This window comes from Priapulus caudatus, unplaced genomic scaffold (genome assembly GCF_000485595.1).
Source record: "Priapulus caudatus unplaced genomic scaffold, Priapulus_caudatus-5.0.1 Scaffold1491, whole genome shotgun sequence".
Taxonomy (NCBI): Eukaryota; Metazoa; Priapulida; class Priapulimorpha; order Priapulimorphida; family Priapulidae; genus Priapulus; species Priapulus caudatus.
Genome location: NW_014578552.1, coordinates 38065 through 50844, shown reverse-complemented (window position 1 = coordinate 50844; position 12780 = coordinate 38065). Strand labels below are relative to the sequence as shown.

The 12780-nt window shown below is 44.0% G+C and overlaps 2 protein-coding genes across 8 annotated transcripts in view; one reads left to right on the top strand and one right to left on the bottom strand.

The window, feature by feature from the left end:
• Positions 1 to 4393, top strand: part of LOC106816804 (protein FAM135A-like) — a 21226-nt gene extending 16833 nt beyond the window's left edge. The window contains 3 exon segments of the mRNA XM_014821428.1: positions 2049 to 2159; positions 2333 to 2449; positions 2968 to 4393. Of these exon segments, the coding sequence (XP_014676914.1) occupies positions 2049 to 2159; positions 2333 to 2449; positions 2968 to 3176 (437 nt within the window). The 3' untranslated portion in view covers positions 3177 to 4393.
• A 402-nt stretch (positions 4394 to 4795) lies between these two features.
• Positions 4796 to 8599, bottom strand: LOC106816806 (3-beta-hydroxysteroid-Delta(8),Delta(7)-isomerase-like). 7 transcript variants are annotated; one of them, XM_014821431.1, is made up of 4 exons: positions 8521 to 8599; positions 6150 to 6478; positions 5908 to 5944; positions 4796 to 5365 (listed from the first exon to the last, which is right to left on the bottom strand). In XM_014821431.1, the coding sequence occupies exons 2-4, from the start codon at positions 6436 to 6438 to the stop codon at positions 5011 to 5013; spliced, it is 681 nt and encodes a 226-aa protein (XP_014676917.1). In that variant the 5' UTR covers positions 6439 to 6478; positions 8521 to 8599; the 3' UTR covers positions 4796 to 5010. The 7 variants fall into 7 exon arrangements, with proteins under 7 accessions (XP_014676917.1, XP_014676920.1, XP_014676918.1 ...); XM_014821434.1 differs by lacking the exon at positions 8521 to 8599 and adding an exon at positions 8195 to 8231; XM_014821432.1 differs by lacking the exon at positions 8521 to 8599 and adding an exon at positions 8121 to 8136.
• Between the last annotated feature and the right edge of the window lie 4181 nt (positions 8600 to 12780).

The window sequence follows — 12780 nt, the reverse complement described above, 5'->3', positions numbered from 1 at the left end:
TAATTAAGAATAGATAACTGGCAGATATAAATAGTGAAATAGTGATAGGAACTAGTGAAGTAGTAGAATAGAATAGTAATGAAATAGGCCTAAATAGTAATATATAATAGTAAGTAATAAATAAATAGTAATAATAATAATAGTAAGTAATAAATAATAATAGTTAATGGTATCAGGGTATGTGGAGCTCATTATGGGATGTATGTATAGCTGATCGACCTGGTGCTGATGATGCTGATGGTCAGAATAATTAGTATTAATTATTGTAATTAGTAATTTGTAGATAATAATAGTGGCTAGTAAATAGTAAGTAGTAATTTTTAAATAGTAATAGTAACTAATAATAGTAAGTAATAAATAATAATAGTTAAATGTTATAGGGTAGCTCAGTATTGGCAGCTCAACTTATACGCCGCCGTCACACCGGATCGGCGAGCCATTCCGCGACGTACGGCGACCAGAAAATGTACAAGTTGGCGCGGCAAACGCAAACAAAGCGCGAGAAAAAGTCCCGACAAAAATACAAACTTGAAAGAAAAACCAGCGCTCGTTTACGGCGACCCTGTGCGCCATACCACGTTCTCACGCGCGCCCGAGCAAGTGCAGACTTTCCGCGCTATGGCTTTCTATGAAGATCTACTGGGCTTGGCAAGCGGCGATCACCGGCGTTCCCGCGGCGGGCTCTCACCAGCACTCATGGGTTCTAACCACGCTCTTCTCACTGATCGCGAGCGCACGGCGACCATCACGGCGTTCTACCACGTTCTCACGGCGAGCTATATAAGAGTCTTAGATTTCTGGAAATTGTAACTGTATAGTTGTGGCGTTGCTGAGTAGAAAAAACCACGAATTGCTGAAGAACAACAGCCAGAGGCCGAGGCCGTGGTCGGGCGCGAGAAAAAAAACCAGATGCGCATGAAAAGATGCGGCCAGAATCGCATGAGACAGATCCATGAGATTCGCCGTTGAAATTGTTAGCCATTCGGGGGCAGCGTCTTTGCACGGCTGTACTGCGCGTGTACTACGTTTTTGGAAGTGTTACGACCGCTGTCTCACGACTTCGTGACAGCCGCGACGCGTTCTCCTACGCGACGTTCGCAGGTCAGATCGCGGCCGAACCGTTGGCGATTTGTTTTGACATGCGCAAAAAGAAACGGGTTTCTGTGACGTCGCGGATCATTGGCGACCAATGGCGACAACACGTCAGCGATGTCCTGGCGTTTCCACCCAACGCTTATACCACCGCTTATGGTGACGCTGGCCAGCGCTCTGGGCCCATTTTCGTCGCCGTAGCAGGCGCAGTAAGGACGCCACCACGGTGTGACAGGGTATTATGGATCCATATGTTAAGCGATCGACCTGGTTGCTGATGATGCTGATGGTCAGAATAATTAGTGAAAGTAAACTTTTGGTTTTGCTCAGGCAACTGCGCTGACCTGCGACTAGTGAAGAGCTATATAGAGCTGGGATTGCCTGGAGCGAACATAGAGTTCTTGATGTCAGAGAGAAATCAGGTGAGCTGTAGTGTAGTTACTCTGTGCTCCCACATGGGCCAACTATCCCTCTCCAACACTCTCCCTCCCACACACGTCAATCACTCACTGTCCAACATACTGCCTATAATACCTACCTCTCTCCCCCATGCACTTGCTCCCCCCTCCTCCCCCCTTCCCTTCACTAACACAGTTCCCAGAATCTCCCTTTTGTAATTTATCAACTATCTGTTTGCTAGCTATTCGAGTATTATTCACACGCATGTCTCTGTCATCACAACAGAGAGAGACAGGCAGGCCGACAGACTGGCAGACAAACAGATGGGCAGGCAAGTGGGCAAACGGGCGATGGTGACACCCAAGACGTTGTTGCACATGTACAACCACACTCTCTCACTCTCACTCACACACTTACACTCTCACTTGTTATCACTCACTCACTCTCAGTCACTTTCACTCACACTCACTCACTCTCACACGCTCACTCGCACTCACTCACACTCTCACTCGCACTATCTCACACGCTCACATACACTCTCACTCACTTGCTTTCAGGCATGTGGTTCATGCAGAAGTGGAAAAAGTCGGGCTCCCTGCTGCAGCTGGCGATGAAGGATGCGAATGACCTTCGCGAGACCTTCCTATACCAGCTGAGTCGCAAGCGAGGTCAGTGATCTACCCGTCATAATGATCACCCTAGCACTAATAAGTAATAATTGTAATGATCACCCTAACACCGAGGTTCGAGAAAACGATTTATCAAGAATAGCAAAGCGATTATAATAATTTGTTATAGTAATTATGATATTATATAAAATTTATTTTGATAATTATTTTAGGTCTGAGCAGCTTCAGGCACGTGCTGCTGGTTGCGTCGGCGCAGGACCGCTATGTTCCGTTTCACTCGGCCCGCATCGAGCTCTGTAAGGCTGCAGTGAAGGACTCGTCCATGCAGGGTGAGCTAGCAACAGCGGCTGATACGAAACTGCATGCGTGCGTGCACGGTTACTGGCGATGCCATTTGCATGGCTTGAACTCTAGATCTCATCCTTGGTTGCGTAGTCTTGTATTTGTTATTCCTCTTTTACACATCTGGTGATGCCATTTGCATGCCTTGAACTCTAGATCTCGTCATTGGTTGCGTGGTCTTGTATTTGTTATTCCGCTTTGACACACCTATACTAGTGCCTCTTCCAGCTAACCCCAGTACCTAGTCTGTGAGATTTTCCATATATAAAATATCGATTTTGAGAGCATTTAATCGTCGTTGTTGTTGTTGCTGACGTTGTCATCGCCGTCATCTTTCTCATTGTTGTTGTTGCTATCGGTTTTGTTGGCGGTCTTAACCTTGAAGATACGCTAACCTTGAGTATTGAACTGTTTGACCTTGACCTCTGACCTTGTGCTCGGCCCCCCGCAGGCTGCGTGCACCGCTGAACTGTTTGACCTTGACCTCTGACCTTGTGCTCGGCAGGCTGCGCGTACCGGGAGATGGTGAACAACCTGCTGCGGCCGGTGATGGACGACGCGGGCGGCGTGGCACTGCTGCGATACGACGTGCACCACGCGCTGCCCAACACAGCGAACAGCCTCATCGGTCGAGCCGCCCACATCGCCGTCCTCGACTCGGAGATCTTCATCGAGAAGCTGCTGCTTGTCAGCGCGCTCAAGTACTTCAAGTGATGGAGGGAGGATGCGCGGGTTGTGCGTCGGTGATGAGGGAATCGTTCGGAGACTAACCAGAGAGTCTTGCTTGTTGGTCAGCGCGCTCAAGTACTTCAAGTGATGGAGGGAGGACGCATGGGTAATGATGGACCAGTCAGGGGACTCTAACCAGAGAGTCTTGCTTGCTGGCCAGTGTGGTCAAGTACTTTAAGTGATGATGGGGAGGAAGTGTGGATTGTGTTGGTGATGAGGGACTGGTCAGGGGACTAACCCTGTAGTCTTGCTTGCTCAGTGTTTCTTGTTATCATGAGAGTTCAGGAAATGCTGAGCAAAATGGTCCAGGGACCGGTCAAGAAAACCAGGGGCCGGTATTTGAAGTGCGGTTTGTGTGAGCGACTGCGGGTCAGTGTGATGGAGGGACTGATCAGAACCTATTCAGCGGTCGGTACTACAAACCAGTGACTGCTAGTTGGCGGCCGAGGATACTTGTGTTCGAGACTGTGGGACAGTATGTTTGGCTGGTGGTGAAACAGTGGAAATCGGGGACCGGAGGTCAAACAGTGGAAATCAGCAACTGGTGGTCAAACATTGGATATCAGGGACCGGTGGTCAGCAGGATCTGACGCATTCAAGGACTGTCTCATAGCTTAGGGAATTATACCATAGACTTGTGGACAGTGTCATCGGGCAAGTAATGGATTGTGGTTACTAGTATCTGAAAACTGCTGATGGTTCAGTAAGAGAAGATATAGTAGGGTATATATAATTTTATTGGTAAAGTCACCTAACATATAGATAAGGACTATTGGTGGACTCTGTGTGAGTGTACACAGGTCTGTTTCTGACTGCCGTGTCACCAATCGAGTAGAAATAGGCGCAAGTGATATGTGCTGCCATCTTGTGATCCAAGTGGCTAACGTCTGCGACTCCCCACCCCCCAACTGTGAAAACCCGAAGTTTCTGATTTTATGCCGTTAAATTGCCATTGTCTATTTCAGTGAAATGCAATAATGAATCGTTTCTAGCTATAAATAGTTGTGATAGTCTAAATTAAAAAGACTGCTGCTAAGCTGTTCAACACTAGCCCCGAATCTGTCCCCCCAAACACATGCGTTTATCGCACTCATTCGAGGAATATGTGAGTGAGAATAACATGGTGGTTTTAATCGGAGTAATTTTTGTACTGTACATAGATGCTGTTGAAAATGTATAACAAAAACGGATTAACACGACGATTGTTGTTTGCGTTTTGCTATTTTTTATTTGGTCATGTTCTTACTTCGTCACTCACCGTGTCATGCATAACACACACTGTTATAGTCCCTCCCTGCCCATTGTGTTCTGTCATCCCTTCTTCCATCTGTCATGCGTCGCTAACTGTCATTGCTTCTTCTGCCCATCGCAAGCTGTCACCGTTTTTTCCATCCATCGTTCGGTCGCAAGCTAATACTGTTTTTTTCCATCCATCACTCCATCCGTCACAAGCTAATACTGTTTTTTTTCATCCATTTTTCTCTCCATCGCAAGCTAACTGTTTTTTTCCATCCAGGGTTCTGCCCACGGTGGGTGGGTGTGCCCAGCACTCGCGGTTGCCGCCCGGCACTAATTTTTGATATAAAAAAAAGAAGAAAAAAAAGTCTGATATATGGGCTTTTTATTGCTCAGAATGCAGGAAATTGAGTTTCAGACTCCAAAATTAAAAACTTTCCGGTGGGGCATGCCCCGGACCCCCCTAGATTGGCTTCTCGCCTACGGCGCTTGCATCTTCCGACTTTGTCGCAACTGGATGCGCCCGGCACTAAAAAATCCTGGGCAGAACCCTGCCATCCATCGCTCCATCCGTCGCAAGCTATCACTGTTTTTTCCATCCATCGCTCCGTGCGTCGTGATCGCACTGCGCGTCACACAGCCTCCGCCACGCCTGCGCGATGAGCAGCGACGGTACGAGAAGCCAGACGGCGTTGATCGCGACGAGGTACGTCCAGAAGTAGACCGACTCGCGTCCTCCTGCGTGCGCGTGTGGCCAGCCGTCGAACGCCTCCGTCGCGAAGTAGAGCACCGTCCCGTACAGCTGCCACGCGGAGACGAGCAGCTGCAGCGCGTGTCGCTCGCGGCCGCGTCGCGCGTGCGCCACCGCCACCCACACGCACGCCGGTCCCTCGATGAACGCTGTCAGCGACTCCATCGTGACGGTGAACGTGTCCGCGCTGAAACGGACATCGGATGAAAGTGGGACGAGAATGGGAGGGTGGGTGAGAGCAGGGAGGGGGAGGTGGGGAGATGTGGGTGGGAGCGGGGGAGGGGGAGGTGGGGAGAGTGGGTGAGAGCAAAGGGAGGTGGAGGTGGGGGAGGCAGATGAGCATGGAGAGTGGATGAGATCGGAGGAGGGGGGCTGGGGAGTGCCGATGTATGTGGGAAGCGCATGAAGAGTGAGTGAGAGCAGGGCAGGGGGAGGTGGGGAGAGCCGATGAGAGCACGAAGAGGAGGAGAATGGAGAGGGAGGAAGTCGATGATCATGAGAGCAGGGAGATGGGAGGGGAGGAGGTTTTCACCGCTAATTCAGAATTTATCAATTGATGGCTCATCTTGCAATGCCTAAAAAAATTCTTAGATTTTATAGATAGCGCAGAATATGTATTCTATATACTCTTCAGAGGCAGAAACTCCTAACAGAAGGAAGACAGAAGAAATGCAGAACTTTCATATAATCTTTTGAGCAACTAGTCATCAACCTTAATGATATACTTACATCAGGTATCGACTATCTGCCTTGCCATATTCTTTCCCTGTTAATTATAACACATCAGTAATTAATATGAATCGTCTGCATAAAGTGAAACATTTGTCGATATTACGTAACATATAACATTATCAGGAGTAGATAATAGAAGACTATTCTATTATCTACTCCTGACATTATGTTAATAGATTTTGAGAAAATAGCTTATAAGGGTATCTATGGAACATGTTAGATTATACTACAGTACTTACAGACTTGACTGAGGAAATGATTGTCAGCAATAATAACATTATAAAAGATGGCAAAGTATCCCTCCAGCACAAGGTGTATGCATCCACAGATGACAAACCACGTGATGGCTAGCCTGCATGTCACACTGTGTCTCCCCCTGCTGGCAGCAAAGAATGCCAGGGTGCCTACCAATGCTACTGCACCACCGAATATGGTGAGAATTTCTGGTGCTGTGAGGGTATTTGGAACATAGTTTGGTAGTTTCAGGCTGCGTGGGAAATATGGGTGGTGTAGTTCCTGAGACACCATCTTGAGATCTTGATTGTTAGTAAAGTTTCCCACAGATTACCTGCACAGAATAAACACATGTAATCAAATGCTTGCTCTGATGAATACAGTATTCACGTTAAAATAACGTGATTCGCGTTAATAGCAATATTAGCAGAAAATGTTTGCTATTGATATATTGTAATATATTAAATGTACAGATAAATCAGGCCTTCATCCTGCTGTTGCTAACTGTTCTCCTTGAGTTTAACAAAAAATGCATATTATTTCAAGAAATGACTGAAGTTGGCCTCCAAACTAAACAGGAAGGAGAGTGAAAGGGTATAGAGAGATGGGTGTGGTTCTGACATGGTAGGACTATTTGGATATATATTCTGGGCTTATTTCTAAATTATTATTAACTAATACATAGACATATCGGGCACCCTTCTACCAACTAGTACTCACAGCAACCACAAACTGATTATCAATATTCCTATGTAAACGTGTCACAGAAAACGGTGTGCAATGAATGCTCTTCGTTGTAAATAAATGATATGTACAAAGATCACTAGTGATCACACCACTATGCTCTGCTATACACATCCGCTGCCACCTACCAGGCAAAATAAGATTTAATAGTAACCTACTTCTATCCACAGATGTGGATGACTACAGTATATAATCTATCAGAAAATATGTTCAATATTATTTATATTTCATCCTGTAGTACCGGTACAATAAAGGTAGAGGCAGTCCTGGGAGTAAAGTAACAATATAGTAAGATGGGCGATGATGGAAATAAAGGGAGGATTGGGTGTAGGTGGAAAAGAGGAAGATTACGGTTTTAGAGAATTAAGGTACGTGTTAAGTGGAGGAAGTGGGGAATAGCAGCAGTGGCAGTAAGGGGAGATGTGAAACATGAATAGAGAGAAAGAAAAGGTAATAAAGAAAAAATCGAAGAAGGAGGGTCAAGGTAGGTGGGGAAAGAAAGGACATAGAGAGGAAGAACTATAAGAGGGTAGAGAAAAATTGCAAGGATCAGATCAGACAGTCACTCAGACTGTGGAGAGAGCATGCATGATCGTGAGAGATAATAGTGGATGATCAGGGAGATATGGTAGTGGATGATGACGAAGATGAGAAATGGAAGGGGCAGTAAGGGAAGGTACATAAGGAGGCAGATGAGAGGTGGGGTAGCTGGAGGGATGTCGAATAAGGGCAGAGAAATTGAAGACCGGAAATTGATCCATGAGGAGAGAGATCGGCCAAGGGAAGAATATAAGGTGGCAAATGTAGGTTCATGGATATAAGCGCTGACCACAATTCATTTTCGCAATGTGTGACATGTGCAAATGACAGACAGGTTACCTACTTACCCTTGGGCCCAAATGTATAGGCCTACTAGCGCTCATAGGGTCTATGTCCCCCAGGGTACTGCCGGAACGTACCCTGGTATAACTATTTGATATGGTTAGGGTTAGGGTCAAGATTAGGGTTAGCGTTAGGGTTAGGGAGTAGGCGTAGGCGACTCCTTAGACTAGCTCGTTAGTGGAGTAGGCGAGGAACGGTCCGGCATATAAGATAGTACCAGGGTACGTTCCGGCAGTACCTTGGGGGACATAGACCCTCTCAGCCCTACTACTCACTAGCTTGCATGTATAGGAAAATGGATAATGACTCGAGTGAGTGAGCACTGGGGAGACATAACTCAGACTAAATACCGTAGACATTCACTAATAGTAATAGTGAGTAATACTAATAGTAATAGTAATACGTGTTCTATTCTATTACTTACCGTCTTACGTGAAGTGTCATAGTACACATCATAATATATTATTATTAATAATAATTATTAATATTAATATTGATTATTGTAAATGTAATTAACTAATTATATAATCATAATGCATGATGATGATTAATTGACTAAATATGTTATTGACATTGAATATATGTTGTTGTTGTTGTTATTATATGTTGTTGTTATGATATGTTGACATATCATATGTGTTACGGTCCAAAATTTCATAATAACATCGTGAATACATAAATAACAGTCTGTCCTTATGTTTCAACGATAATGACAAAATTTTACCACGTAGTAAATAATTTCATACGTACCCTATATATTAATTATTATGTTATGTAAAATTGTAATCTGGGCACTTGATATGTTATGTAATGGGCGCTGCCATGTTTTCTACCTACTGACCAATGACTGACTAGCCGCGGATATGGCCACGTGACCATAACAAATCAGCGCCATTTGCCATGTTGCGGAGTTTCGGACAATTTTGTGGTGTGCTGTGTGAGTAAGGTTATGTATCATTGCTTCACATACTTGAACATGTGTCAATTATAGCTCAGTGAAGTTAATCTAATATAATGTGCTCTGCTATACCGAGTCATTGTGGTATTTTATAATCAGAAAATAAGTGGTGGGCACTAGAAACTAAGTTAATTGAAAAAATGATGTTATGAATGAATGCTGTGTGTTGTTGGCATTTTGCCATCTGTGTAGTAATACAACTATGATAACGACAAGCTCTATTTGTGAGTATACGATGTCTTTGTCAATTCAACTCACATAGCCAACAGGATTGTTGTACCGTTATTATCAATATAACAAGATAGAGAAAGTGAAAATAATGACAAATGCAAATATTTTAACACATTTTTTCAACACTCCTCAGTCTCCTTTTTGAAGTTTTTCATTTGTGTATATTTTTTCATAATCACGTGACATATATAGTGTTCAGGGTTGACAGTAAAGCTGAGAGAGAGGGTCTATGTCCCCCGGGGTACTGCCGGAACGTACCCTGGTACTATCTAATATGCCGGACCGTACCTCGCCTACTCCACTACCGAGTCTAGTGAGTAGTGTCGTGAGTCGCCTACGCCTACTCCCTAACCCGAACCCTAACCTTAATCCTAACCCTAACCCTAATCCTAACCCTAACCATATCAAATAATGACCAGGGTACGTTCCGGCAGTACTCTGGGGGACATAGACCCTCTCTCTCAGCTTTACTGTCAACCCTGAACACTATATATGTCACGTGATTATGAAAAAATATACACAAATGAAAAACTTCAAAAATGGCCTATGAGCGACAGTAAATGTTCTTCTTGAGCTAATGCTTGTCGTTGAATAGCCACAAGTTCCCTTCTCGCTTAACACTACGTTGGCGAGAGGTCCTACGCCGTGTAACAGTCGGAGAGCCTGGTCGGTTTAGTCGTTGGGCCGTAACTTCTATCAGAGTTGTTAAACTGTCTTTAAAAATACAAATGATCAATTGCACAGTTATACCATTACTAAACTGCATGCTTATAAGTTATCCTATGGATTATATCAAGAGCTAATAAACACCTAGAGTGTACAACGGAAAAACGGGAAAATAGTGCTATTTCACGGCAATATTATTCTACTTTGCCTGCGAGTCTAGAATAATTTTATGGTATTGCATTAAGCAGAATTCTTTGCTCTCTAAAACAAGACCAACCGCTTGTCAATACGATACTCCTAGGTTGAGATATTGGCTCGTAAACTTCCCCTCCCACAGGCCTCACGGAGCCTCGCAACCACAATATTCACTGTAGTGATGTGCTGACCTAGCATAACAAATTCAATAATGACTTTCAAATTCAAATCAGTGGTGCAGGTGTGGCTATGCGGGTGTCAAGCAGTTAGCTGTTAGGCTGTGATATGCACATCTGTCACAATTTCTTCGATAAGTCGATGTAATTTTGCTCTCAGTTGTGCTGTACATAGATAGATGCAAGCTGGTAACACACCTTTTCACATGTACTCTTATCATAATGTCACATGATTGTTTAAAAGTTATCTTGTTATCAGGAGGCAAATTAAACACAAGTATTTTTTTTGTGTTGTGAATTTTCCTGACAGAACATGTAAAATTGTATTTGGCTGCGTGCCAAAATGCAGTGCGAGCCCCCTAACCGTACCATCTTCTTGCTTCAGATTGGATTTTAGAAGAAGCGCATCTGTGACCGCTTGCATTTGCCCTGCTGGTAATCTGGCCGTGGCATGCGTGCAGCGAACACTGCCTATAACAGAGGGGCACCTAGACTCCCCCACATCGTGTGGTTGCCACGGCAACATTACTCGCCCGATACGGCCATCGACACGTGTCTGCCGCTGCATGCGCCCGTCGCTGGAACGAGCGCTCTCGTCCAGTCACGATGAAGCATTCTCGTCGCCGTGACGACAGCGAGCAGAAGCCATTGTTGTACAGCTCCGGGAGTGCGTCGTCGATATCGTCGGCCGTCGACGCCCCCATGACGAAAAAGTCGACGGCGAAAGACTTTGGGCCGAGTTCATGTCCGAACAGAGCGTGTAAGTTTGTACCCACTGCTTTACCTCCCCGCAGAAGCTATTGCACATAGAATCTATAGAAAGAAAACTAAAAGAGGGAAGCTAGTATGTAGCAAAACAGTCATGAGAGAGAGAGAGAGAGAGAGAGAGAAAGAGAGAGCGAGCGTAGCATTTGTATACATTACAGCACTCTCATTAATCTATTGAGTAATCATGCAGTTAACGACCACCCAGTGCCTAAATGATCCCATAGAGATTTAACCTGGAATTGACTCCTGCATCAGTATGTCAGCATGAATAGCTGAATAGCAGTGCGTTGTTTAAATGCTAAACGGACTTTATTGCACGCTTGGCTGCAATGCAGTTATTTATGGAGGAGTCATTAACAATAGGAATTATCGCTGTATGGTAAGTGTATGGAAGTGTATGTCCTGCAGCAAGTCAGTGATTGAGTAGTGAGCCACCCAACTAGTTCAGAATGAATGATCTTGGAAACTGATATCAGCTTAGGGTCAGGGTCAGGTAGTTGGGTATCGTAGGTTAGTACATACTACATGTATAGTATATATTGCAATCAAGTTACTTGGTCTCTTTTGGTCAGCCATGTGTACCTTATATATAATGTCATTAACCATGTCATTTACCATACGTTTGAATTCAGAGTAATTAGAAATCTTGCACGCTGACGTTAGTGTTCTTAGTTTAACATTTAACCTGTTTGGGGCAGTAGAGTATGTTCAATCCTCTTCAGTCACATGCTGTATTCATTGCGCAATGATTGGTTGGAGTAATTCCTCCCAAAACTTGCTCGATGGCGGCTATCTGACAGATGACTCGAATATCGGATTAGGCTGGTCTCTCTGTTGTAGCAGCAAAATGCCTTGCAAGCCAGACTGCTTCTTTACACGGTGTGATTGTGTAATTACGTCACGTCATTCGTGTCTCGCATGAGATGAGAAATTCATAGGCGGACATTTGTTGTTGGTTTCTGATAGACAGTAACAAAATCGTTAAACTGCTTGATAAAGAAATTTGAAATGTCTTAAAGTGATTACGTCAGCGTAAATAGTAAAAGTAAAAAAGTCATGTCCACTTTTTCACAAAATGTAAGTGATTCTGTTCGCTTTTTATGGTTAAATTGCTGCATTGTACTTCCTATTTTGCTATTCCATGGGATGTGAACAAACACCTGTGACTCGTACATATCCTATCACAAGCATTTAATGTAGTGATCAATATTTCAAATTGCCCAGATTTTTTATATTTTTAACTAGTTGAAAAACAATCTTATCACAGGAAATAATTTGAGGATACATTTGGTTGCCGTTAGTACTTACTTTTAATGTAAACAAAATTGTAACAAAAGTTTTACAAAAATACACCACAGAAAATTCGTAACATAGTCAATTTAAGCAATAGACATGCGCATGCACAGCACTATATATATATATAACCAGAAAAACCAAACACGCTTGGATAAATTTTACCCAGTCGTTTTTTACCCAGTTGGCGTGATTTTGACAAGTCACTACGTTCGGGGCGACTGAGAAAACATTCAACAGTGCATTTCTACTGCAATAACATCAACACTTATGCTAAAATCAATATGAATCGCCTTTAATCGGGTAATATCTCGCGTGCTATAGCCCCCCAAACATTTTCATAGCGCCCACAAAGGACATAGGGAACTTGGTATAAATTTAAAGCGTATGGTCCATATTTTACAATTCGCCCCTTATCTGACATGAAAATAGTACTAAAACAAGAAAATCCCTAGATGTTTCCACTGCTATGTACTAATAGTAATATTACAGGTATCATTATAAAGTGCTTGGAGTAGGATGTGATCATGAATGACCGAAACGGTCCGATCTTGTTAGATGTCCATAGAGAGGTAGCGAGACAGAAAAACAAATAGAGACAGACAGAAAGAAACACTGGGAGAGGGAAAAAGAGGATAGAGAAGGAGAGAAAGGGAGAGATGGGGTAGAGAGAGCAGGAGAGATACAGAAAGAGAGAGGGGCGAGAGAGAGAGAGAGAGAGAG

Excerpts from the sequence above, each read along its gene's own strand:
- LOC106816806 (XM_014821431.1), bottom strand. The coding sequence starts at position 6,438 with ATGGTGTCTCAGGAACTACACCACCCATATTTCCCACGCAGCCTGAAA. Across the intron at positions 5,945-6,149 it reads TCATTTCCTCAGTCAAGTCT|GGAAAGAATATGGCAAGGCA; the intron begins GTAAGTACTGTA and ends TATAATTAACAG. Across the intron at positions 5,366-5,907 it reads GCAGATAGTCGATACCTGAT|CGCGGACACGTTCACCGTCA; the intron begins GTAAGTATATCA and ends TGTCCGTTTCAG.